Below are 27,244 nucleotides of genomic sequence, written 5' to 3' on the forward strand. Positions count from 1 at the left end.
TATAGATGGTGTAGCAAGAATTACCATTTGTACCTTGAATCTAGTAAAATAACTGGGACATTTTGATGTTGTTGTTGATCCTTAAAATAATAGTACTAATAAGTCTTATGATAAAGTTGAGTGTGATTCTAAAGGTACCATAAAGTTACCTATATAGGTTGGACTAGTTAAGAGGTGAACAACCCAAGAAGGAGAAGGTTAAGTGTGCAAACTATAAAATACGTAGATATGATTAAGATAAATATTTAAAGAAGTAGATAGATCAACTAACTCATCTTCTAAAATATTTAATAATATCAAGATGCTTGACATAGTCAAAAAAGATCATTAAAAGGGCCTTCTAAGGAAATAGGTAAAAGTAAGGAAAATAAAAAGGGCAAGTCCCTACTTGTAGTTATTTCAAAACATGACACAAGGAACATTAAATTGGGTTATTTGCATCACATGGATTTATCATAGGATGGTTTTGTTGGAGTAAATTAGATTTATTCTATTTTCTCTAATTAAGTTTACCTAGGATAGCTTTATTTGTCACATGACACAATCCTTTAATATTGTTCATGTTAGTTATCTTAGGTTTCATTCTAGATAGAGATGAGTTAGTTTTATGCATTTAATTTTGTTATAGGGTAGTTGTACCTACTCCTACCTACTCTCTCATCTCATTAAGCCACATGGCATTACCTATGCTCTTAATTATCTAGTCTCTTACCTATATAAGCAAGCTCATTTGTACAATGAAACATATCAATTCATATAAATTCATTTTAGGTGCATCTCAAGCATTGCTTCTCGATCTCCATTATTTTTCATTGCTCAAGTTGCAACATTCTCATGTGTGGTTGGATAGTTTCTTGGTTGATCCATTGAAGTGTGTGCAACTCCATGGGCTCATAATTTCTCCAATAGGTTTAATCTCCTTAGAGCCATTGTTTATGTCCACCATACTAATGGATGGTGACACTCTTATGTAAAAACATGTGAGAAGTTCTATCAACATGGGTGAAGGAAATTTTTAAGGCATTCTTTATGTTCCATCCTTGCTAAAAAAAAATATTCTATCTATTTATTAGATCACTCACATTAGCTCTAAAAAGAATTTAGTTCCTTAAAGAGAACCCATACATGAGATATAGCCCCCCTTCATAAGGGTAGGAAACTTCTTCAACTCAAGTGAACCTATAAGTAAAATATTGAATAGATGGATTGATTGGAAAGCATGAAGATCAATTAGTAACCAAAGGATTTTCCTACGTTCACAAGATTGATCCTTTTGAGACTTTTGTACTAGTTGCTTAAATGAATTCCATCTACCTTGTAATGCCGAAGGCGTATTATACTCACATATGGATACAAAATGTTTGTCAATAAAAACTAGAAGTATTTTTAAATCTGATGTATTGGTAACACTTAAATGCATGAAAAGACAAACAAATATTTCAAATTTATTTTCTCCTTTCATACACTCAAATTTTAATTATTTAATGCTAATTATGTCTTAGCTACCACTCACTCTAAGTTCGACTAATGAATCATTTTTGTCTATCAAGATAATAATAATAATATCTTAATAGATTTTTTACTTTGATGAAGAGTTTAATAGAAAAATAAAAGAACAATAATAGTTTGATATTAAAAGTTTTAAAGTCCACAAGAACGACGGAGTCTTAAAAGTCTAATTACGGTTCAAACTTGCTGATTCCTTCAACTTGATCAGGTTGGCAGATTACCCTCTTTAACTTACTTTATATGTTATTCTAGAATCATTTTTGTCTGTGCTCATCAAGAATGAAGTGGACACTGTTAATAACGTCACAGCCTTAGACATGAAACTGCATATGAGACGACCTATTATTACGAATGAACATTCCAAAATAGCAGAAAACTAGAACGAAAAATTTACATTCAATTCAGATATAAAAGAAGGTACACCATCATTGAGTTTTTCATGTACAGCCAAATAAGTCAGTTTAAACATGTACATATTATTTATTTTTAACATAGTCAAATAATACCTTATTCCACAACCTCTTTCTAGAATCCATTTTAAAATTATGTAAAACTAATTCCTAAAAAGACTTGGAGGAGGCATTAAGGTAGATGTTCCACATCATCCTCCTCAGCCTCCTAGTTTTGGGACATAGAGTTGTTTGCTTGAATCAATTTGTGCGATCTAAGAGTTGTAAGAATGTCATAGTCATTCCCACTTAGCATAATACAATTTATAGAATATAGATCTTGTAGCTACCAATTTGATATCTAGTGTTTGTACAACTTGCTTCCATTTTTTTGAGTGCTTAGTGTTGTCTTCCTTCTCATTTTTCTTATCTTCCACTAGATCCACATTAATCTTTGTTGAGTGCACATGAAGGCCAATGAAATTAAATATTCCTCAAGCAAATCAATTTGGAAGGAATCCTCATTTATCCTCTTTATGATTTTGCAAGCTCAAATCTTTGTAGGTTTTTACTTGTTGTAGGCACCTTGGTCATACCTTTCCTTGTCTGGATCTACCATGGTAGTTTTTCTCTTAATTATTTTTCTTCTCCAATGCAAATCAACACTCTTCTTATATTTTTCATTTATGGATTGCAATTTGAGCCTAACTGGTTAATGCACTCTTTGAATATTCTCTAAAAAATTATAATTTCTTGGTTGTTATGTGGGCATATTGGAAAATTAACTAAGTCCATAAAGTTTCTTTAGGATTTGTACCATATACAACTTGAAATGTGGACATACTTGTAGACCTAATTGTGCTAAAATTATAGGAAAATTCATCTTGTGATATCACAAAACCCATTATGAAGGATTGTTACCAACTAAACACCTCAATAGATTCCTTAGACTCCTATTCACCACCTCAATTTGATCATTGGTTTCCGGATGATATGCTAAACTACATTGCAACTCTCTATTCAACTTTTTTCATGAGACCTTTCAAAACTGACATAAGAATTTGCCATCCTTACCAACTTAAAATTGCAAAGACATTACTAAAATATGAATCATTTACATATGCACTGATTTTTTTCTTAAAAAACAACCAACCAATATGTAACATCTCATTCTAAATTTATGATAAATATTTTTAATAGAATTAAACATATTTAAATTGGAACCATATGAACCCTAGGTTTGTATCAATGTTTACCCTCAGTGTTACAAACTTATAATACCTTCCATTATATTAATATTTACACAAAAACATTATCTACCCCTAAATATGCTTCAAAATTCTTTATTTAATACTAAAATAACAAAACATCATTAAATCTACTTGAATCAAGAGCAAAAATAGAAGTTCCTCATTATATTTACATAAATAACAATAAATTACAATGGAAGACAAACTAAAATTTTATTTATGTTAACAATTTTGGAATGCTTTACAAATTTTGGTATTGCAACTATAATAGGTTAAAATACATGTCACAAGAACAACAATCCATGACTGCATAGTCACAAAAAAACTAGAGCTTGCTCAACATTAACAAAAAAAATTAACCATAGATCATCTATTAAATAGAATAAAATTATAAAATGTTACAATATTCTACTATAGCTACTATGAAAAATAGAAAGACAAATTCTTATATCCATGACAACAGTAAGTGTCATACAAACTCAATATCATCGATTTTAGCCATTATTAAAGCTCAAAAGCAACCTCTACATGAGAGCAGTCCTTTAGCTAAAGGAGTTTTATCCTCTGACCATAGGGGCTTCACTAGCTAGGCAATATTATATCACATGCATTTAGATTGGGGGGTTTAATATCCCCCAAAAGAGGGTACAATATATTGCCTATCGATGAAAATAAAGGGGGTTTTTAATTCGGGTTATGAAAAAGTACAATATCTGTTGAAAATAGGGGGGCTTTTCATTCAGGCTATGTATTGGGAGGGGGTGAAAAAAAAAGAGTTTAGGACAATATTTTTTGAAAATAGGGGGATTCTTTAGTATGCCATGAACATATGTTATATAACCCAGGTTCACTAAGCGGAGCCCCTATGCCTAGATGACATGAGATCTATAGGTTTTTTAACCTTTGGCCTCCACAAATCTATGGGTTTTTATCCTCAAATATATATGCTTGAATAATAAGTGCTCATGACGACTTGTAGTAAAGTTTTATGTTGGTTTGTTCAAATATGTTTTTCTTCTTAGATTCTCAACCCAAAACACCTTTTGTAGATGGATTAAAGCTAATATAGAGACCATTGAGTTCCAAATAAGTACATAGATTGGAGACCCCATAGTAACTAATGTTGTTTTCCTTTGAAACACACCCAAATCTATGTACACATGCATAAAAGGTAATAGGGTGTTATGGAAGCATATACTCAAAATTCACAACAACTCCTAGCATTAATGATGTGAAGATTTATGACCACAGACCCTAATTATTGTATTAATGGTGGCTAGGGTAGTATAACTAATTCCCATGACATGAAATAAATATGTAGTCACATCATATAAGTAGATAATTTTCTATTGGCGTCCTCTAATTTTAGATAATTTTGGTATTGATATAGTACCATAGCTAGAGCCATATGTTAAGAATAATCATTATGATGAATTGTGATCTTAGGTGGTAGGTGAGAAGAATAGTGAGAAATGGTGGAGAGATATGATGGTCGATGAACAAGTTCAATAGTGTAATAGGAGAAAATAATGAAGGTAGGGGGTGACAATGAGGTATGCTTGAATAAGGAATTATGAAACTTTAATGGAAGTATAGGATACAATGGAATTGAGAAGAAAGTCATTTACTAAAGGGAAAGTTTTACAACTCCAATGACTTAGATTGACTTAGAAAATTGGCCATGCTTCCACAGTTAGATATTTTGAGGATCTTAAGAAAATACATGGAATTAAAGGGTAGGAAATTGTACAAACATTTGGATTGAGGGGAATGATGGTTGCAGGAAATGGGAATTCTAGACCACATCATTTATTATTGGAAAAGTGGACATGCCAAGTATACCCTAGTGAAATTTTCTAACCAAGCAATTATAAGTGTAATTCAACACCTCCTCCTATCTAAAAATCTTTATAAATTTCACTATTCAATGAGTCTTCCCCAATGGCCTTAGGAAATCTTCTTGACTAAACCAAATAATGCATGATGGCTCCATGTCCCAAACATTTCTATCTTTAGTTTTAATCAAACAATTAAGGCAACTAATCCTCCATATGCCTCTTTTTGATATGGCGATGATGAAAAAATATACAAAATCCCACAAGACTGAAGGTTGCCTCATATGTTCGCCTCCACATTTTTGCTTGTGATTCCTTGCACAAGTATCCACCATTAGATTTATTTCACCACACTAAAGACACACTACTCTTAGTATACATTTGAGGCTCCTCGAGATCTTGTTATTGTATTCATACCTTCCTCAATAAGGTAGATGCATCCAAAATTATTTGTCCTTAACTTTAGATAATATACTTTACTCAATACATAATGGATGGTACCTATGTATTTTTAAATAATGAGGCCCCGTTTTGTAAAAATATTAAAAAAAAAAAAATCATACAAACTCATTTTTACACTTTATATAATGGGCACTCATTACATTTAAATAACAAGGACCCATTATAGAATGGGGCCCCATTATTTAAAATTTCAAAACCAATCCTGCCATGTGCCTCAGGATTTGGGTTGGGTAAGGCTTGGAATGCCCAAACCTAAGCCTTGGCCTACAAGTACAAGGTCGAACTATGCAAGTCACAAAATACTGACTTCTGGCATATCTTTGATGCCCATTTTTACAAAATTATCAGACAAAATTAAAACCCATTAGAGATTACATTGTGTAGATTCCAAAATAATTTTTTTTTAAAGATTTGATTATTTTTTCTACTTTTTAATCAATTTGTACTAGATTTGGTCCATAAACTTGAAATATTAAGTTTTCTTATTTATTTAATAACTTTTTTGTTTTTATGATTTTTGAAAAAAAACTATATGACATCAATCTACAAAGAATTATTTTGATATTAAAATAAACTTAAAAAATGATAAGTTTAGGTCAAATTATGGTGGTCGTACACAAGAGGTTTTTAAAACAACAAATATGACCAATAGAAATTTTACAAAAAAATATTAAAAAAAAAATACAAAACAATATCCTCATCAATATTCAATGTGTTACAATTTTTTTGCCAAAAGGGTCAAGAAAAAAACTTTTATTTGTGTCAAAAAATGGTGGTTGTACACGTGCATGGTTCGGTCCTAAAACAAGCATTTTTAAATACCGGTTTTTAAAAATCCCTTATGAAAGTCAAGTTTTATTATCTGTGTATTAAAATAAATTACATATTTGAAAACTAGAATCCAAGTGTACATTTTGTATTACTAACATTTTTCAATATTCAATCTCTCAGTGCCTCAAATTTTTATGTCAAATGTGGCAAAATCTGAAAATAAGGGAAAACACTTCCCTTTTTTGGCCAAAAAGTGGACTCAATTTCTTGCACACACTCTAAATGTTAGTTCTCAATATAAAATTAGGGTGACACCAACTAAGGTGATTTTTACAAGGAGGCTCACTTCCATAATTTCTCACTATAGGTGAGCTCACTACCCGACTAAAACCGCTAGAAAAAGAAGGAGGGCTCACTGCCTAGAGGAAGAAAGAAAGAATCCACCATAAAGGCACAACTACCACTCTTCTTTAATGCTGAAAGGAACCTTAGGCTAACTACCACTGATACCAAACAACATCAGCAAACAACCACATTTATCAACCACTTTCCATCACCGAAGATAGATCTTCCTTTTACAATCAACTTCCTTCTACGAATCCTTCTATCTTTCTATATGATTTTATATTACAAACACCCTTTATATATATATTGATCTCCAAAATAGATTTTCCAAGTTGGCCAAGGTGATAATAAATCATAATTCAAAATAGGGCTTCACTAAGCATCCCTGTGATGGAAAGGAATGAGAAGTGGATTATTCCACAATGTAAAAACACACTATCCAAATGCCGCAATCACCAAAGTAAGAAGATAGATCATCCAGGGTTAACCGGAGCAGGTAAGAACAATTTTGGAGTACAACAACATGTGCCAAATCAGAATAACAAAGATAAATGCAATAAAAGCATAAATATAGAAATGCAACAAGAGAACTGAAGATGCAGAACAATGCAGAGCTCTGCAAACTCTGATAGACAAACATCATCAGCACAACATCATTTTTTGGAGAACTCTTTCCAGACCACCAAAACATGAGAGAAGAATCTCAAGACAATGTCCATCAATGTGCCAATACATCATGAATATATCTACAATAAGTCAGAACATCCAGAGCAAAAACCAAACACTAAAACAAAATCAATAAATTGACATCAAGGACAACCATATTGAAACATCAAATAACTTCAATTTTGCAACACTATTAAGGAGGAAATTGAATGCAGAAAGGTGAAGCAAAAAAGATTATCAAAGTCTCCCTTTGCAATGGTGGATCCTTCTGACTCACTGGTCAAGGCTACCTCAGGGTTTGGCACTTCGGTCTTTGCAAATAACTCTGATAAAGAGATTTATTTTTCTGATAAAGTCATAGGTTAGTGTAAAGATTGGCAAGAGAGTAATGCCTCTTTCCAGTAGACCAGATCCCTTTGTGTCTTTGGTGGGTGGCTGTTTGGTTTTGTCTTTGGTCTTTGTTTGGTTGTTTAGTGGTTTCTAGCATGTTTTGGTAGTCTATTTTTTGGCTAGTTACATATTCCTCATATGCCCTAAGTGTTGGTGTTTAGCGATTATGTAAAGGTTCAAGTCTATTCCACTTTTTTAAATTAGAACACAACATACAATTATTTATCATTAGTAATGTAATTATTCTTAGCTTTATTTAAATTTTCACTAAAGAAATTCATACATTTTCATTCTTTGATTAGCAATCCCCTATTAACTACCTCTATAGAATCACACTTAACTATAAGAACTTTTTTAAATTGAGGTATACAAAGAATAAGTTCTTCATTAACCTTTCTTTTGAGGTATTCAAAACTCAAAACACACACTATAATCTTTGTCCAAATAAACAACTTCCCTTTCATTCAATTAGCCAATTTTGCATTTATTCTATTAACATTCCTAATGAATATCCTATAAAAGATCACCATCCTATGAAAGCTCACCACCTCACTAATACTTTGAGGAGTAAGAAAATCAAGAATAGCTTTAACCTTTCCTAGATCCATGCTCAATTCATCTAATGTAATAACACTCCCTAAAAAGCTAGCTCATGTTTGTACAATTTACTCTTTTTATGGCTGATAAATAAGATTTATGCTCTAAGTATATCAATTACTACTCTCAGATATCCTACATGCTCCTTTGTATTTTTTCTATAAATCAAGATATCATCAAAATAGACTATGATACATTTTACAATGTGTAATATAAATACACGAGTCATTATTCACCTGAAAGTAGGTAGAAAATTTGATAATATAAATGAGATTAACATTTAAATAATCCATCCCTATTTTGAAGGAAGTCTTCCACTCATCACCCTAAAAAATGTAGATTTGATGGAGTCCACATCTATGGAATGTATTTGAGAATACCTTGATACTTGAGAAGTAATCTAATAACTCATCCATTCTAGGTAACAAACATCAATACTTCATAATGATTTTGTTAATGGCTCTATATTCTATAAATCTCCATTTTTTTTCTTCCTTAAGGGAGGGTAGAGTGGTTGTAGTACATAGACTCATACCTTCTATAGACTCATACCTTCTATAGACTCATACCTTCTATTAATGATAGTTTAGTTTAAAAAAGAAGTCTCCTATTAACATGACTTAGATCACCCATAAAAGTGTGTTCCAAAAGAACCCGAAAAGATACAATCACCTTCCTAGGTAGAGTGTTTCACCTCCCTAATACAAAGGATTTCCATCCTTGGATTTCTTATTACATATCTAGATGTGTGATGGGTAGAAAATAGATTAGGCAACTTCGATTAATGACATATCACATAAACAGTTGACAAAGTATTGTAAACCTCTAGATATTATATGACCTCATATTTGGTGTACCTATTGGCCTTGCCTTCTAAACTAGTTTTCCAGGTTCGAATCGTGTTGGCACATTCCAACTTTATTTGTTAACTCTAGAAGGAGGTGTGGCGGCTGTGACGTTATCGACAGGGTTCGCTTGATACTGAAATGAGCACAAATTAAAGTGTGATTGACTATATTATAGGTGATTACTCGAATAACATAATATCGTATAAGTCAATAATCTGCCAACCGTGCAAACAATCAGCCAGTTTGAACCGTAACTAGGCTTTTAGATTCCGCCGCTCTTATTGACTTTGTGATAATGGAAGCACCTAAAACAAAAATGCCAACTAGATGGTGGTGGTAGCCACGTCCTACGCAAATCCCACTGAGATGGCAATCCCCCAACAAAGATAACTCAGAAATGCAGTGAATTATGAGTTAATATTGCCATGGGTTCGAACTTCGAATTGATCGTTTTGAAGCTTCTATGGATTCAAGTCAGTTATTCTGGCGCACTTACAGCCGGGTCATACTCAGCTCGTTTGCCATCTATTTATAACCTCAATTGCTCATAGTGTTAAACCACATCTTCTTCTCTTCTGTAAGCTGCCCAAATGGATTTCTCAGCGACTGCATCAAAGAGAGTGCTGCTATTTCTAGCGGCTTTGCTAGTGTTATGGACTGTTACTGTTGATTCCGCGTCGGATGAAGGCGAGATATACGCAGCATGTAATGTGGTGAAGTACTCCAAAGGCTCGGAGTTTGATAGGAATTTGGAGGCGCTCTTTAAAACACTGACAGAGAAAGCAGCTGACTCGGGCTTCGGCGCTTCGGTTTACGGGCGGGAGAAGCCAAACCAGCTGTCAGGGCGCCTCCAGTGTAGAGGAGATTTGTCTCCCGCCGACTGCGGCGCGTGTTCAGCGGAGGCAGTGAAGGTCGTCCGCCGCGATTGCCCCAACGCCATTGGCGCACGCGTTCAGCTGGAGCATTGCTTCCTTCGCTACGAGAATTACACCTTTCTCTCTCAGTTGGACACCAACTACTGGTATGGCCTCGTCAACGTTAATAACAATACGGACACCGGTTTTAATGCTGCTGCTCACAGTCTTTTGGCGGATCTGTCGAGGAAGGCCCCCGCCAGTCCTATTAAGTTCGCCTTGGGGTCGTCTGTTGTTTCTTCGAATGTGAGCATCTATGCCATGGAGATGTGCTGGAGGGACATGTCGGGGAAAGATTGTGCGGCCTGCATTTCCAAGGGAATCGAAAAGCTGTTCGACTGCTGCAGCGAAAAGGTGGGCGTTCAGGTGTTCATGGGCAGCTGCACCCTGCGCTATGAAACATATCAGTTTGCCAAGCACTATTAGAGTTTTACCCATCTATCAGATTCTCTTTCTGTATGTGTGGTGAACATGGAGGGCGTACTCGCTAAATAAAGAAATAGTAATAAGAATAATGAAGCCACAGGTGAGATCGTTGCCTGGCCTTTAGTATTTCTATGTTGGATGCTTCAGACATGAATCTGGTAAAAAGAAATAAAAAAGAGAGGATCAAGGGATTTTCTATTCACTAGAACAACATGGAAACATTATAAGTTAAATAGTACGTAAAGCTGGAGATTAAAGAAGAGGAGAGTTCGATTATAACAAAAAATTTATTTGCTTCAAAGACAGTGGGTTAGGCACTGTCTTACTTTGATAGATAGCTATATTGGAGTAGTTATTAAGTTTAAAACCTGATATATTAAGTTTTATAATATAATAGTTTAAGTAAATGATGGATAATATATTTTTAATATTTTATTTCATTTTTATATACAAATATTTTTGATGATATTTTATAATCTATTAAGAAGATAAAATCAGAATCTTTTTAATCATATTATTTAATTTATGGTTCATGAAGTGTGATAATTGAAACAGGTGAAAATATTTACACACTTATCTTAAATGCATTCTAATCATTTTAATATTTACTAATAGATCAACAAAATATTAAAAGCAATATTAATGTGAACATGGATATTAAAATGAAATTTCACAAAATGACTCCTTTTTTAACATCTAGTGATCTATGCATAAGTGTTTATTTAAAAAATTTCAAGAAGAGAACATTTGAACTTAAATGTTTCATTGTAATGAAAAAGTGTACATTATTTATTTTTATATGTTAATTTTATATCATTTAAGTTGAACTTAAATTATATAATAAACATAATATATATGGCGCTGACCCTACAACACAATAGTTGTAATGCTTCATTGGTATACATATTGCTTAAAATATTGCTTGGTGGATGAAGGATGGTCGATTGACGTGGACGGAGGATAGATCAGACATCGATAAACATGCCTTGGATGGCAATAGTAGCAGGTACATTGCAGCAGATGGTGAGAACTTGGCAGTGGTAGGAGAGGTAGGGTGTGATATGGAGATATAGGAAAAAGATTGGAGATTGAAGGCTGATGATGATGAGGAGATCAAAGGGTAGACAATTATGACATCATAGGGATGCCACGTAAATCATATGTAAGCAAGGACAAGAGAGGTGTTAAGGCCTTGATGGATGATGTGGCAAGTGTTAAAGCAATTGGAGGAAGAGGATGATGCACATGGAGGAATGAAAGGTGGAGAAAGTAAAAAGTGGAGAGAAAGAGGACAAGGAGAAGAAGGACAGAGGGAAGGATAGGGAGGATGACAGAGAAGAAGAGAAGACGAGGAGAAGAGGAGAGAGAGAGAAGAAAGAAGAAGAGGAAGAAACCTGCAAAAATTGGTTGGGGTGGTGTTAATGCCCGTTCTTGAGGATGGGGTCCCTTTTGTGGCCCCATTGGTTCATAGCTCTAGTCAAAAGCATTCACCGATCAACAAAAAAGAAAAACATAACATATACCATTTCTCTACAATAAAGGGTGAATTCTCTTTGCATTTCTTTATGCAACTCACAATCCTACACATTAGCTCAAACATAAATTTGTCTTGTGTCATAATCTTCCCTTACCCTTGCAACACTATGTCAATATATTTTTATAAATGAATGAGACTCTTGGAAAATTCTCTCACATGTATCCATACATGAATTGATTTGAATTCTAAAAAAATAATCACAAGACTACTATATGTAAACTCTTTTAAGAATTTTTTGCAAATTTAAAAGTCATTCATTTAGCTTTGGTAACAATATTGTCAACTCCTACTTCAAAATTTAATACATTTTATGTGATCTATATATGGAAAACACCTACACCTACATGAATAACTTCAATTTGGATCAACACCATTATCTCCAAAATTTTGAAACAAGTAAAACCCAAAATCTCATCATATGACCATAGATGCAAGAGCTGCAGAACTACACCCATAATTTATAAAAATAGCTGCATAAATTATAGCACTCACCATCGAAACTCCAATGTGTCATTTTAGCCATCGCATGCACGACACTCCAAATTCCAATAAGCCATCCCGCCGTCACATGCATGACCCTCCATACTATTATGCCATCTTTCTTTGTTTCATACTGTAGACACATAAATTTGTCCACTTAATTAAATGAATATTTAGTATTTATTTGATTATTTAACCATCAATCAATAATTTTTAATTAATTCATCTTAACCCTCTTCTCCTATTAATTAAATAAATTATTCAATTTATTTGATTTAATTCACTTAACCAAATTCAAACAATTAATTAAATAAATAAATCATATTTGTTTAATTAAATTTTCTCTCACATTTAAATAAATTAATATTTATTTAAATCCCCCAAAATCTCATCCCTCACATTTAAATAAATTAACATTTATTTAAATCACCTTTATCCTCCACCCACTTGCATTTTCCTACAAATGCAAGTTGCACAACTATTTTAAATAAATTATTTATTTAAAACCCTATTTATCCTCACCCACTTGAAACCTTTAATGGTTTTCCTTAAAGTCTTCAAACTTAATGGCTTCCTTCTAGAGTCTTCTCAAGCCTTTAATGGTTTCCCTTAAAGTCTTCAAGCTTAATGGCTTCCTTCTAGAGTCTTCTCAAGCCTTTAATGGTTTCCCTTAAAGTCTTCAAACTCAATGGCTCCCTTCTATAGTCTTCTTAAGCCTTTAATGGTTTCCCTTAAAGTCTTCAAACTTAATGGCTTCCCTTAAAGTTTTCTTAAGACTTTAATGGTTTCCCTTAAAGTCTTCAAACTTAATGGCTTCCTTCTAGAGTCTTCTTAAGCCTTTAAAGGTTTCCCTTAAAGTCTTCAAGCATTTAATGCTTTATCTTCCTTTTTCTCATTTAAATAAATTAATATTTATTTAAATATCTATCCAAATGCAAATTAGACTATTTAATTGAAATAAATGATTTTATTTTAATTGAAAATCCCAAAATTCCTCCCACTTGCATTCTCCTACAAAATCCACTTGCATACCTAAATCCCTTCTAGATTCTTCTAACTCCTTCTAATTAGCCTAATCCTATCCTAATCATTGTCACACTCCTAAGCAACTTGGAGTCACTTCTTAAAGCCCTCAAAGTCTTTGAAAGGCATTTAGGGATTTATGTCTTCAAATGGTTAACTTCTAAAGTCTTCCAAACCATTAAAGGCTCTTACATAACCATTTATAGTTAACTCACCTTTTACCTTTGGTTAGAGACTTTCCTCTAACTTAACCATCCTTTTGACTCATGGGTCTCTTCAAAGCATTTATTTCTTTGACTAAGGTAACCATTTAACCCTTGCACATTCATTTATCCCTTGGATAAAAGGAATATCCATTAACCTAACCCTAACCCAACCCCCTAGGGTAACCATCATGTCCCCTCAAGCATTTAATGCTCCTTATTTCTCCTCTCAAGCCTCCTCATGGTGACACTTGTCAACATGGGATTGGGTTGAAAGTCTCACATGGATTGAATATCTTTCAATCCTAACCCTTGTTAAGATTGCTCAATCTTAACCCTTCATTTCCCTATTTCTTCTATAACTAGAACCCTTCTCCTCAAGCAAAGAAGGAAGCATTAGAGTATTGTTGTTATACTGTTATTAGCATAGAGCTTTTTCATAGCATCACTATCTACACTTGCATACCATTTGCTTATCATATGCAACCATCTTGAATCTCCATGTGGCATCCATGGCTAGTGCTAAAAGCTAAGAGCTACACTCATGTGGAACTTGGAGAGGAGAGGAACAAGGGAGGAGCAACTATGAGCATCTTGATTAGCATTTGGAGGAGTATAATTTATCTATTCTATGTTTGTATGCTTTCTATTTCATGCTTAATATCTCTCTTGATATGCCTATTTAGGATAATCTTTTGTTGCTAACACTAACGTTTGTTTCTTTTGCTCTTGTGTGTGTTGCCATCAAATAGATTTTCTAATCCTTTTTGCAGAGCATCATTTGGTGAACCCGACGTGAATCCAACACAAGATTTCTCTACAAAACTACTAACTTTTTTTGTTTAAATTGCCACACAGGTTGTGCTTTAGCACTTTCATGTTAAATAGAGATTCTTTGTTTACACAGAGTGGCGCTATTGTAATAGAGAGTTGTAATTTTTTTTATTGTAACTGAAAATCAAAACCTAGGCTTGTAGAAGCCCACTAATACCTCATTTTATTTTATTTTTTGGACTAACTGTTTGTTTGTTTATGCAGGATTGGAGGAGTTAGATTAGAAAGCATTGAATTCTTTCTTTCACTTTGTTTTCAAAGTTGGATTAAAACAAATTCATTGTCTCTTTTGGCTTAAAAATTGAACCTCACATTTTCATTTTGGATCATAAAAAGAATCATATCTTTAGTTTTGGTTTGTAAAAAGAATCCCACTTGCAAATTAAAAAGAACCACAAACTTCAAAGTTTATTTGCAAGTTAGGAACAATCTTTATTTTGGTGCTTAAAATCAACAACACAACTTTCATTTCTTGCATCAACTTAAGGAAATTCACAATCAAAATTTCATTTTGGGGCCAACTAAAAAGAACAAGCCATTTTTTTCTTCAAAGTTCGAAAGCGATTTTACTTCAAGCAAAAATGTGTTTTTCAATTCAGTTGACCAGGATTTCAAGTTCCTAGTTTACAACACATTTTGCCTTTGAAAGTTAAAAAGATCACCATGATTGTTGGAGCAACGTCTCCAAATAGTTAGATCACATTGCAATGAAAATCAGTTTAAAAAGAACAACTGCTTTTTGTGATTGGCACACTTGTGCAATGTTTTTCGAGTGGTCCTACTTCTAGCACACACTATCCTCTCCCTTGGCTTTCGTGGTCCTAGGTGCAAGAGAAAAGTGTTAAAAACACTCATATTTTATATTTTTAAGAGAGGTCTACCAAGAGACACATCACTCTTGGGAACGACCTCACGCAGTAAATCCTTCAAGCCGCTATAGAAATCAGGTGTGAGCGAAAGATGTAGCCTTGGGTATAGTTGTTCCTACAGTGTAACTTGCCGAAAGGACAAATGGCCCCCACCACAAGTTACAAGGCTCTTAAGTGATTCACTGCAGAATGAACTTATGTCCAAAAACATCAAAAATTACTAAACACCTTTATGTAGTAGCCCACCCGTTCTATTGATTGAGGATATTTTTGATAAATTCAGTGCAAGAGCATAGATGGTTTTGCTCCCAAGATACTCACCATACATATTTCCTTGAGTAGAAACATAACTTTTTGAAAGGTTACTTGTAGCCCGATAAAAGTGGTGAGTCCCCCATCATAGGGATCATCTATTTGTTATGCTCATGAAAGAATTAGTATATCATATCCTTACCTACCACGGCGAGATTCATAAGGTATGCAGTACCAAAGTCGAAGAAATATCAAGATGTGGGCTGAACTTATTGCAACTAACCATTTGACCTTAGGGATAAAGAGTGTTTGAAGTGTTTTCGTTTTTAGTCAAGACCAGTACAAATTGAGCCGACTTTAGGCTTTGGAAAACACCTAAAATACATTTGAAGGAAAGGGTCATAAAAGTCCAAGGATTGAGTTGATCTAGACCCACACTTATTTGTGCCTTTTTTAGACGACATTCTTGTGTTTGTGTGCTTGCTTTGTTTTCTTGTCAAAGAAAAATAAAAAATCAATTCCAAAACAATTATTCATCCAACACAAACATTTTTCAAAAACCAACAAAGGATCAAAATCAAATAGCAAAAATATCAAACTATATGACCATTCTTCACATCTTGAGAAAGAAGAATCTTCATCAACACATCAACTTGAAGAAAAGACCATTGAGCTCAAAGACTCTTATCAAAAGGAAGAAATCTTCTATCTTAATAGACAAATCTTTATCTCTAATAGAGATTTTCTACGTCACATGCATCTCTATCTTCAAGGGAAATCAAACGAGTTTGATCAAGAGTCATTAAACCACCAAGCTTTTATGCAATATCACGCTTTTAGTTATCACAAAAACAAAGGAGGCAAGATCAATCCTGACTTCTTTCCAGATATTTGCATCACATATAACGTAGCTCGGGAAGAGCCACCAACTCCCGAAAGAGAAGAAGAAGAATTTGTCCCATATGTGACACAAAGCTTTTATTGAAGTTAACATTTCATCCATTACCACATTCACATCTCATCAAATCCATTCCAACTCTCAAAACATTAAAGAGGTTTTTGTCCTAAGTTCTATTTTGATATTGCTTGAATCAAACACAATACATCACTTTTTAGAGTGTCTCTACATCTAGGATAAACTCATCCTAAGAGGCATTTCTACGTAGGTTAAAAGTAATCAATGAGTGAATCCTCTCATTACTAGGTAGTTGAGTCTGTAATACATCTCAGATTTCTCTAAACCTTATCACATCAAACTTTGTCAATCAAACACAACAAGCAAATCAAGAAAGAACTTTTGGTAGCATCTACCTTTAGTGCTAGAGATTCATATGCAAAACACCCCACCAAACATCAATATCTCATTTCATCAACAACTCATCATCATTTTCACCCAACTTCAACAAAAAACTGTAAACAAAATGGCTCAAACCAGATCTAGAACAAGACAAATAGAAATTGAAGAAGAAGAGGAAGATAATATCAATGAATTCTAAGAAGCCCCGGGAGGAAACATAAATGACGAAAATCCAAGTACTCCTACTCCTACCATAATAGAAAGGGCACAACACAACCCTCTCTTTAATAAACTGTTTGATGAAATACTCAAGCGTAATGCTGATGCTCACTTTTTAAGACTTGCTCAAGAAGGAGCCAAACTACCCTCTGAATTTGATATTGCACAACTAAGGCAAGCATTAGAATGACAAAGTCACAATGAGGAAGAAAGAGGTCAAGATCACATTAGATACAACCTTCATTAAGGTAATCCACCACCTCCTCCTCCTCCAAATGAAATAGACATGTTGTGGCAACAAGTCGAAAATCTCGCCCAACAACTTCATAGTTGTGTGAAAACTAATCAGTTTTCACTTAATGACATTTGTCCCTATCCCTTTGATAGGAATCTTCATATGCCACCTTTTTTGCAAGGGTTTGAAACACCCAATTTTGAAAAATACCAAGGAAAAGGAGATCCTCATGATCATGTTAGAGAATTCCATTCAGCTTGCCTCGAAGTGGCATACAAGGATACATACCTAATGCGACTTTTTCCCCAAAGCTTGGGAGGAACAACCACATCATGGTTTTCCTGATTACCAGGTGGCATTAGGACATTTGAAGAGCTCATCCAAAAATTCCTGGCACATTACTCACACAATATTAAATGTGATATCACCATGGCTGATCTATGTAACACTAAACAAAAACCGAGTGAGCTATTTTTAGTCTTTCTGCAATGATGGCGTCAAATGTCTAGAAGACGTTCTCTTCAGTTACCTGAACAAGAACTAGTGGAAATATTTATTTCCAACTTAAATGATGAAATGGAATTTCACCTCGATGTAAAAGACACAAACTCTTTCAATGACATGATCACCAAAGGCTTAAAATGTGAGCGGGCTCTCAACAAGAAATGACTTATCAAAATATACAATGAACTAAAGGATGACCCTCATCCACACTTCAATAGTGACAAACCAAACTTCTGGAACAAAAACAAAAATGTCGTCAATGATGGGGTTGTGGATGCAAGAACTATCAAAAGTGCACAACCTGTAGTTCGATTTTGCAGGATAGAATCCCCCACCTAAGACTAACACAGTTGCTCCTCCAAATCAAGGCTGCATCACATCTCAAGATGAACCCAGACATCGTCAACAAAAACCAAAGTGAACATACACTCCCTTAGGGGAACCCATCGAAACAGTGTTACGACAGCTGGTTTCTCAAAATCTAGTAACCTTACCAAAAACATCAAATTATGAACCTCAAGTCAAGCCTTCATGGTGGAGGGATACTGAACATTGTGATTTCCATCAAGGGAAAGGACATAAGACAAGCAATTGTCACAGATTGAAAGATCTTATTTAGGACCTTATTGACCAAGGTGAAATCGAAATCGAAGGACATGACCCAAAGATAACAAACAATGATCATCTCATGTTTAAAAATCCACTTCCATCACAAGATCAAAGGGGTCCTTCCACTTTAGCGAGAAACACAGATACTAATGATTATATGCAAGCTGCGTATAATTACACTATGAATCACCTATATGATGCCAATGAACAGATTGCAACTATAACCATAAAAAATACCAGCTCCACTTCCATTGTTGTTACACGTCGTGATAAGATTACCATAAAAGTAGCTCCACAAGGCACCACATCTATCCCAAAGTAGTATAACCTTGTGGAATAGTTAGACAAAACACCCGCACTGATATCTATCTTAGAGCTATTGCGCCTATCTCCATCTCATAAAATAATCTTGGATCAAGCTCTCCAAGAGGCATTAGTCCCTGCAAACCTAAATACAGATCAGTTCCAAGCCATGGTCAGAAATCTAAGGTCATCACCTTGTCTCACTTTTTCTGAAAGTGACAACACATCCTTACAACAACCTCATAACGCCTCACTCCACATTGAAGGGTTTATCAACCAGCATAGGATCAAGTGAGTCTTGATCGACAATGGAGCAAGCCTGAATATTTGTACACTACAATTAGTCACTGCATTGGGATATGCAATTGAATCAGTGGATCCCCGTAGGAAGATCACAATCAAAGCTTATGATGATGCAGAGCGTTCATCCAAAGGAGCTATTGTACTACCAATCCAAGTGGGCCCCATGGTGAAACACATCATATGTCAAGTTTTGGACCTTCCTCTACCATACAATTTGTTGTTGGGGAGACCTTGGATACACGCCATGCAAGCCGTTCCATCTACCTACCATCAGAGTATCAAGTTCCCACATAATGGTGTAAAAATCACAACCCTGGATGATGCAAACCCCTTTGCATATTGTAATAACATAAGTCATCAACCAGATATTATCATTCCCAACAATAGAGAAGCCATCTCCTCCATGTCATAGGTAGGTCTAACCTCTCTTTTTAGTTCAAACACCACTATACCCAAGCAAGAAAAGCTCAAGATGAAAATAGCAGAGGAAGGTCCTGGGGAATATAATTTGAGCCAAATCTTTTGTGTGGGACAAATGCCTACTTATCCTAGAACACATGGCAAACCTCAACAGTTACTTCAAATGCCACTGGACAAGCCAGCATGTCCTTTGACGCCATTGATCCTGGGAAAGAGTCAAGAAGAAGAAATAAGAGATGAGGACTTAGCAGAATGGATCTATAAAGATCCCATCACCACCGATATTATGCAAGCTAAGCTTCCCACATATCAGTATGGCAAAGGCCTTCTCATTATGCAAAGAATGGGTTATGATGGTCAGAGTGCTTTGGGACCTTGCAAGCAAGGACAACATGAACCGCTACAGCTAGAATTAAAGCCCAAAGATAACACAAGACTAGGCTTTCAAAAGGAGATCTTTCCTAAACTTAGATTCAAAGGGAAACCCAGCAAACCACTATATCAGCCTATTACAAAGAGGTCACCTTTAGTTATATCAGTAGCACCACAAACCACAACAACTGCCCCATTAAGGCTAAAAATCCCAGCAAAACCATCTACAACACCCTTCATCCCACCAATCAAACCACCGATCCCATCAGCAGCAGCAATAACATTAAAAGCACCCTTAACAGCAACAACTATATCAAAACCCACAATAGTATCTACGACATCAGCAGTTCTAGTAGAAGCAGCAGAATCAACGTTACCGATACTCCCTGTATCGGATTCATTGATCCCCATAAATCCTTCCTACAGCACCAATCATTTCATCTACAAAACTGGTCACACTTGCAATGTTTAACTCAAAGGAAATCCTAGTATGGTATAGTAATCGGATACTGGAAAGTGACTCAGAGACTAACTCACATGAATGGGAATTTGATTCCATCCAGCTTAATACTTTAGATGAGGAAGACACATCACTACCTCTACCTTGCAAAGACATCCCTATTTACAGAGAAGCACAGATAAAGACCTCTTGGGTTCCTGAGATGGAAACTTCTTTCATAGACCCTACGTCACATCCTACGAATGATTCTAACAGGGAGAGTACCATCAATGACCTTCACCACAACGTCTTAACCCTCACTGACACATCTAATGAACTTAACCTAATCAATGAAGTAATGCCCATTATCCATCCTGAACTCATCAAATGGAACCAACCTAATCCCCCATGTCTTGACCATTTCCAAAACAATGAGGTGATCATTGACTTTTTGGAACTACAGGATAACATACCAAGTGGGGATCACAAAGCTGGATTTGCCATAGAACTTAATAGCGCACCGTACTTTGGGGTAGATGCCAAACCTTTCAGCTGCAAAAATATAACAATAAAACATGGATCTTCCAGTGAAAACCACACTGTGGCACTATTTGATCCCACAAGAGTAAAAAGAAAGAGTGTATCCAATGGTGAAAACCTCTCTGAGGCACCTGAGGATGAAAGGTTTGACATTCTCCCCTCTAGTACACAGCAGGAACGATCAATGATTCTGATCGAAGAAACAAAAGAATACAATGTGGGGACTCTTGAAACTCCTCACCACATACATCTGGCATCTCTTTTGACTCTAGAGGAACAATCCAAGTTTGTTGAATTCTTCAAAATGCGTCAGATCAACTTTGCATGGTCATATGCAGACATGCCTGGTCTTGATCCTGATTTAGTCATGCATCACCTCATAGTAGCAGTAGGAGCCAAGCCTGTAAAGCAGAAGCTTCGCAAGATGCATCCTCAGATTGCAGTACTAGTCAAAGCAAAACTTAAGAAACTCCTAGATGTTGGTTTCATTAGACCAATTGATTATGCAGATTGGATATCCAATATTGTGCCTGTCGGCAAGCCAAATGGGGGCATCCGTATTTGTACTGACTTTAGAGATCTGAACAAGGCATGTCCTAAAGATGACTTCCCCCTACCAAACATCGACATAATAGGAGACCTAACAGCAGGACATGCCATGCTTTCTCTCATGGATGGCTTTTTAGGATACAATCAGATAAAGATCGCACCACAGGATCAACATAAGACAACCTTCACATGTCCATGGGGCACATACTGCTAGAATGTAATGCCTTTCGGTCTCAAGAATGCAGGAGTGACCTATCAATGAGAAATGACCACCATCTTCCATGACATGATGCATACCATAATGGAAGATTATGTTGATGACTTACTGGCAAAATCACTCACAAGAGAAGGTCATCTAGACATATTGGAGAAAATCTTTGATAGACTGGAACAATATCATGTTCGACTCAACCCAAAGAAATGTGCCTTTGGAGTAACCTCAGGGAAGCTTCTAGGATACATTGTCTCAAGCAAAGGCATTAAGGTTGATCCTGCCAAGGTCAAAGCAATCATGGACATGCCACCTCCAAAGAACATCAGCCAGCTAAGGACACTACAAGGGCGACTTCAATCTATCTGAAGATTCATTGCACAACTGGCAGATAAGTGTCACCTCTTTACACACCTGCTACATAAGAACATCTGTTTTCAATGGGATGCCAGATGCCAGCAAGCATTCCAAATGCTTAAAGACTATCTCATGAATACACCATTGCTGGTCCCACCAGATCCGAGTAGACCTTTATTATTCTATATTTCAGCAACTAATACAGCATTAGGTGTGCTACTAGCACAACATAATGCAGAAGGGAAAGAGTGTGTTGTTTACTACATTTCTCGCACACTGGTTGGCTATGAACTCAATTACACCCCTATTGAGAGAGCTTGCCTAGCAGTAATCTTAGCAACCACTAAATTGAGGCACTATCTGTTAACACACAAGGTACAACTCATTGCAAAGATTGATCCACTCAAATACTTACTCAGTAAAGTAGCATTGACAGGCCGCTTGGCCAAATGGGTGATGATTCTAAGTGAATTTGACATCGAGTATGTGGACCATAAAGCTATCAAAGGACAAGTCATTGTAGATCAGTTGGCCGATGCACCACTCATAGGTGATCATCCCCTTATTTCCAATTTTCCAGATGAAGAGATATTCATGATCACGGCAGCACAACCATGGAAACTATATTTTAATGGTTCATACACTAGGCATGGCTCAGGGGCAGGCATTTTGTTTATCACACCTCAAGGTGACAATATCCCAAAATCTTACAGACTCACATTTCCATGCACCAACAACATAGCAGAGTATGAGGCCTTGATCACAGGACTCAGGCTAGCCATACAATAGAAGTTACAAGAACTACAAGTATATGGCGACTCCCAATTGGTTATTCGACAAGCAACTGATGAATATCAGACAAAGGATGACAAAATCATGCTGTACAAACAAATGGTGGACAAATTAAAGGCATCATTCACTACTACCACCTTTGAATAGATACCCAAAGATCAGAATCGAGCTGCTGATGCTATGGCTACCATTGCATCTCTTCTAGATCTTCCTCATAATTCAACACGCTATGAGTTCTTGGTAGAACAACTTTGGATTCTCGCTTATGATATCCTCGAATCCGAGATGATATGTCACCTTATTAGTTCTGAATCCCCATGGTATGGTGAGTTCTACACCTACCTCCGCAATCACACACTTCCTCCTAACCAATTGAATAACCAACATAAAACTTTCATTTGCCAAACTGCTCGATATACCATTATTGTCTTGATGGTACTCTCCTTCGATGTCTAGAACAGGATGAGATAACAAAGGCCTTGGAAGAGGTACATGAAGGAATTTGTGGAACTCATGCAAGCGGTCCGTCACTAGCCAAGAAACTCATGTGCACTGGATACTATTGGCCATCCATGGAAAAAGACTCCTACTACTTTATCAAAAAGTGCAAGAAATGCCAAGTTCATGGAGACCTGATACATGCACCAGCATAGGAATTGCAACCAATCACAACACCATGGCCTTTTTGTCAATGGGGTCTTGACCTTGTGGGTAAAATCCATCCATCTTCATCCAACGACCACAAATTCATTATTACCGCCACCGAATACTTCACAAAGTGGATCGAAGCTGTTCCACTTACCCAAGTCACCAACAAGCAGATCGCCTCATTCATCCTTAATTACATCATCTGTCGATATGGTGTACCCATGTCCATCATCATAGATAATGGTCTTCCTTTCAAAAATCAGGACGTCCATGAACTCTGTGAGAAATTTCACATCCAACACCACTTTTCCACTCCATATTACCCATAAGGAAATGGTCAGGTTGAAGCATCAAACAAGAAAATATTAAGAATCCTCAAGAAAATAGTCAATGATGCTGGTTGTGATTGGTACATTCTATTGAATGCAACACTATGGGCGTATCGAACTAGCATTCGAACCCCTACAAGCACAACTCCCTACTCACTAGTCTACGTCGCAGAAGTTATCTTACCTATCGAGGTTTAGATACCATCTCTACGGGTTTCCTTGCACAATCTCATCAATGATGAAGCATACAGAGTATCCCGTCTCCAAGACTTAGAGCTACTTGATGAGAAATGACAAGCTGCATACAATCACCTCAAGGCCTATCAGCAGCGCATGAGCAGAAGCTACAATCATTGAGTTAGACCTCATACATTTGAGGTAGGTGATCTTGTTCTTTGAGAGAATCCTCGTAACCAACCCAACCGAGAACATCAGGGAAAGTTTGAATGAAACTGGCTAGGTCCATATGTTATCACTACTGTCTTTGGGTCCGGGGCATATCAGTTGGCTACTTCAGAAGGAGAACCACTAGCAGATCCGATCAACAGCATGCTCCTCAAACGGTTTTATACATAAGCTGCACAGAGCATCAGGCTCCCATACATACCAACAAAAACATCAAAAAACATTCAGATAAATGTCCTGAAGAAAATACAAAAAAACAAAAATAAAATCATAGTAAAGAGAAAAATCATGCATCCAAATGGTGAACAAACCACTCCAGTGGCACCTTGGGTAAGTGAGATGGTGAAAACTTGGCAAACAGACGCCACTCGTAAAGGCTATGGCTCCATTGTCTTTCAGACTTGTTGCGATCACTTCCACTACATTCACTCATCCATTCGTCCAAACCATGGCTCATTATTGATCTGTAATTAAGGATAGTACTTCATGCATCTCGCATCCCACTTTTTCAGAGTCATGCCTAGAACTGGGGTCAATACCCTTAACCTATTTGATGGAAGTGGATTCTGCATTACTTGTGATTTATTGATCTTCGTTCAAAACTATCTCACAAAATCCAAAAACATTCAAAACTATCTCACAAAATCCAAAAAAATTCAAAACTATCTCTCCAAATACCAAAAACGTTGGAAAATTATCTCACAAAATACCAAAAACATTGAAAAATAATCTCACAAAATTCAAAAACATCATAAAGCATCAAAAATCAATCAAAAACATGACAACACATTGTACATACGCATCCAAGCAGATAACCAAGCAAACATTGTGAAATAATAAAACGATGACCTCTTATCAAATCAAAATCAACAATCAACCATCAACACACAAACTGTCTTAACAAGGATGCATCCTTCCTTACCAAAACAAAGACAAGATGAAATTTTCTTTGACAAGAAAATTCTATTTAAGCTATCAAAATACTTGATTGGATTTGTAGGTTATTCATTCATTTATATATATCAGGTTCCTATAGCATTGTTTGTGTATCTTCTGCGAATTATTCTGATGAAGTATTGGGGCATGTACTAATGGTGTCTATGTGGGAAGTTCACTAAGCTATGTGATCATAGGCAAAATACAGTCATAGATCACTACGACTTGTTGACTACAACGTATACCTCGACCATATGAGCATGAACCATTATCGAGGGTCGATATTCTTTATTCTTTATATATGTTGTTTTCTTACAGGTACAATACTCCATCTTTGGTTCCTACTGCCCCATCCAAGCTCAATAATGGTTTTATCTCTTACTACGGTATGAACTTGTCTCAGGATATGATCAGCAAAAGATCAAGGAGGACATTCCAAGTCATGCAGGAAAGGAGATATTCCTTGTCTGTTCTGCAAGCAATACTCAGGTCAACTTGATCCATTATATCAATTTGCTTGTATTGACTTGCTATATCAAAATCTATGAAAGGAATACTCAGGTCATCTTGAATCATTATGTCAAGTTGCTTGTATTTTTCTTACAACATTTTATACCTCAATGATGAAAATAAAGCACTATGGATCGTCATTCCATCTCATCTGTATATATTGCATTCCGTTGCATTCCATCCATCCATACATTCATAAATAACTGCATATCATTCATACATAGTAATGACAATGGATACTCTATTTTCCTCTTCTTCCATAGGAATGCATCATAGGTCCTCCATTTCTTCTATCTAACATCAAACCCCACCCTCACCCTCCCCATCTTGGTAATCAGCATCACATACCCTACATCATCTCCCATCAACCCAATCAAGCCAATTACTCTGTCTACACAGGCACATCGACTCACACACACCTAGACTATCAACAGATACTCTGATCAAGTGTCTTCGGGTCTCAATAGGTAATCGATTATGACAAACCTAGACTACAACAGACATTTATCATAATGACCTAGTCTCAACAGGGCTACTATGATTCACCACAACCATCCATCACACACACACTATCAATTGATCAACCAATCAAACACAATCATAACGGACAATTACATCAATTGTCTAAGTCTCAACGAGTATTTTGCTTCAAATACCTTGACTTCATTGGGCAATTACATCAATTGTCTAAGTCACCATCAGGTCACTTTGATTCACTTACTCAGACTTTATCTTGTCCAAGCGAGCAACTGACATCAACTGTCATGCTTTGACTCGACTGGGGCAATTAAACTGATTGCACCAGATTGTCCAACCAATTTTGATCAATTGTATAGTATCAATCAAAATCACAACACCACATTTGCACTATATCTCCTGCATAACTTACGGGTACTCACTGGCTTGCCATTTCTCCATATTCACTCTGTTTTCTTCCATTCTTTCACCATTATTGCTTATTTCTTTTCTTCTACCTCCCCTCCACTTCTCGTTCTTTTTTGAGAGATTGCCCGATTATTAAAAAAAAAAAGAAAAATCGGCCCATCTCTCGAGGGGGCATACCATCCACTAAATTAACATTTATGGGGCATATTTTTTCATGCCTATTTTTCTTTTTTTGAAACGATGCAATAAAACCGCACCGTCTCAAAGAGGGGCAAATGTAGTCACATAAATCTGTCTACTTAATTAAATAGATATTTAGTATTTATTTGATTATTTAACCATCAATCAATAATTTTTAATTAATTCATCTTAACCCTCTTTTCCTATTAATTAAATAAATTATTCAATTTATTTGATTTAATTCACTTAACCAAATTCAGACCATTAATTAAATAAATAAATCATATTTATTTAATTAAATCTTCTCTCACATTTAAATCCCCCAAAATCTCATCTCTCACATTTAAAAAAATTAACATTTATTTAAATCACCTTTATCCTCCACCCACTTGCATTTTCCTACAAATGCAAGTTGCACAACTATTTTAAATAAATTATTTATTTAAAATCCTATTTATCCTCACCCACTTGAAACCTTTAATGGTTTCCCTTAAAGTCTTCAAACTTAATGGCTTCCTTTTAGAGTCTTCTCAAGTCTTTCTTCAAACTTAATGGCTTCCTTCTAAAGTCTTCTCAAGCCTTTAATGGTTTCCCTTAAAGT

The 27,244-nt window shown here is 35.7% G+C and overlaps 1 protein-coding gene across 1 annotated transcript; it reads left to right on the forward strand.

Moving 5' to 3' along the window:
* The first annotated feature begins 9,643 nt into the window (after positions 1-9,643).
* Positions 9,644-10,662, forward strand: LOC131038626 (antifungal protein ginkbilobin-like protein 1). The gene has a single exon (XM_057971114.2). The coding sequence runs from the start codon at positions 9,653-9,655 to the stop codon at positions 10,400-10,402; it is 750 nt and encodes a 249-aa protein (XP_057827097.2). The 5' UTR covers positions 9,644-9,652; the 3' UTR covers positions 10,403-10,662.
* The last annotated feature ends 16,582 nt before the right edge of the window (positions 10,663-27,244 follow it).

The sequence above is a fragment of the Cryptomeria japonica genome, chromosome 7 (assembly GCF_030272615.1).
Source record: "Cryptomeria japonica chromosome 7, Sugi_1.0, whole genome shotgun sequence".
In the NCBI taxonomy this organism is placed as follows: Eukaryota; Viridiplantae; Streptophyta; class Pinopsida; order Cupressales; family Cupressaceae; genus Cryptomeria; species Cryptomeria japonica.

Bases quoted from the DNA above. Each gene is read 5' to 3' on its own strand.
- LOC131038626 (XM_057971114.2), top strand. From the start codon at position 9,653: ATGGATTTCTCAGCGACTGCATCAAAGAGAGTGCTGCTATTTCTAGCG.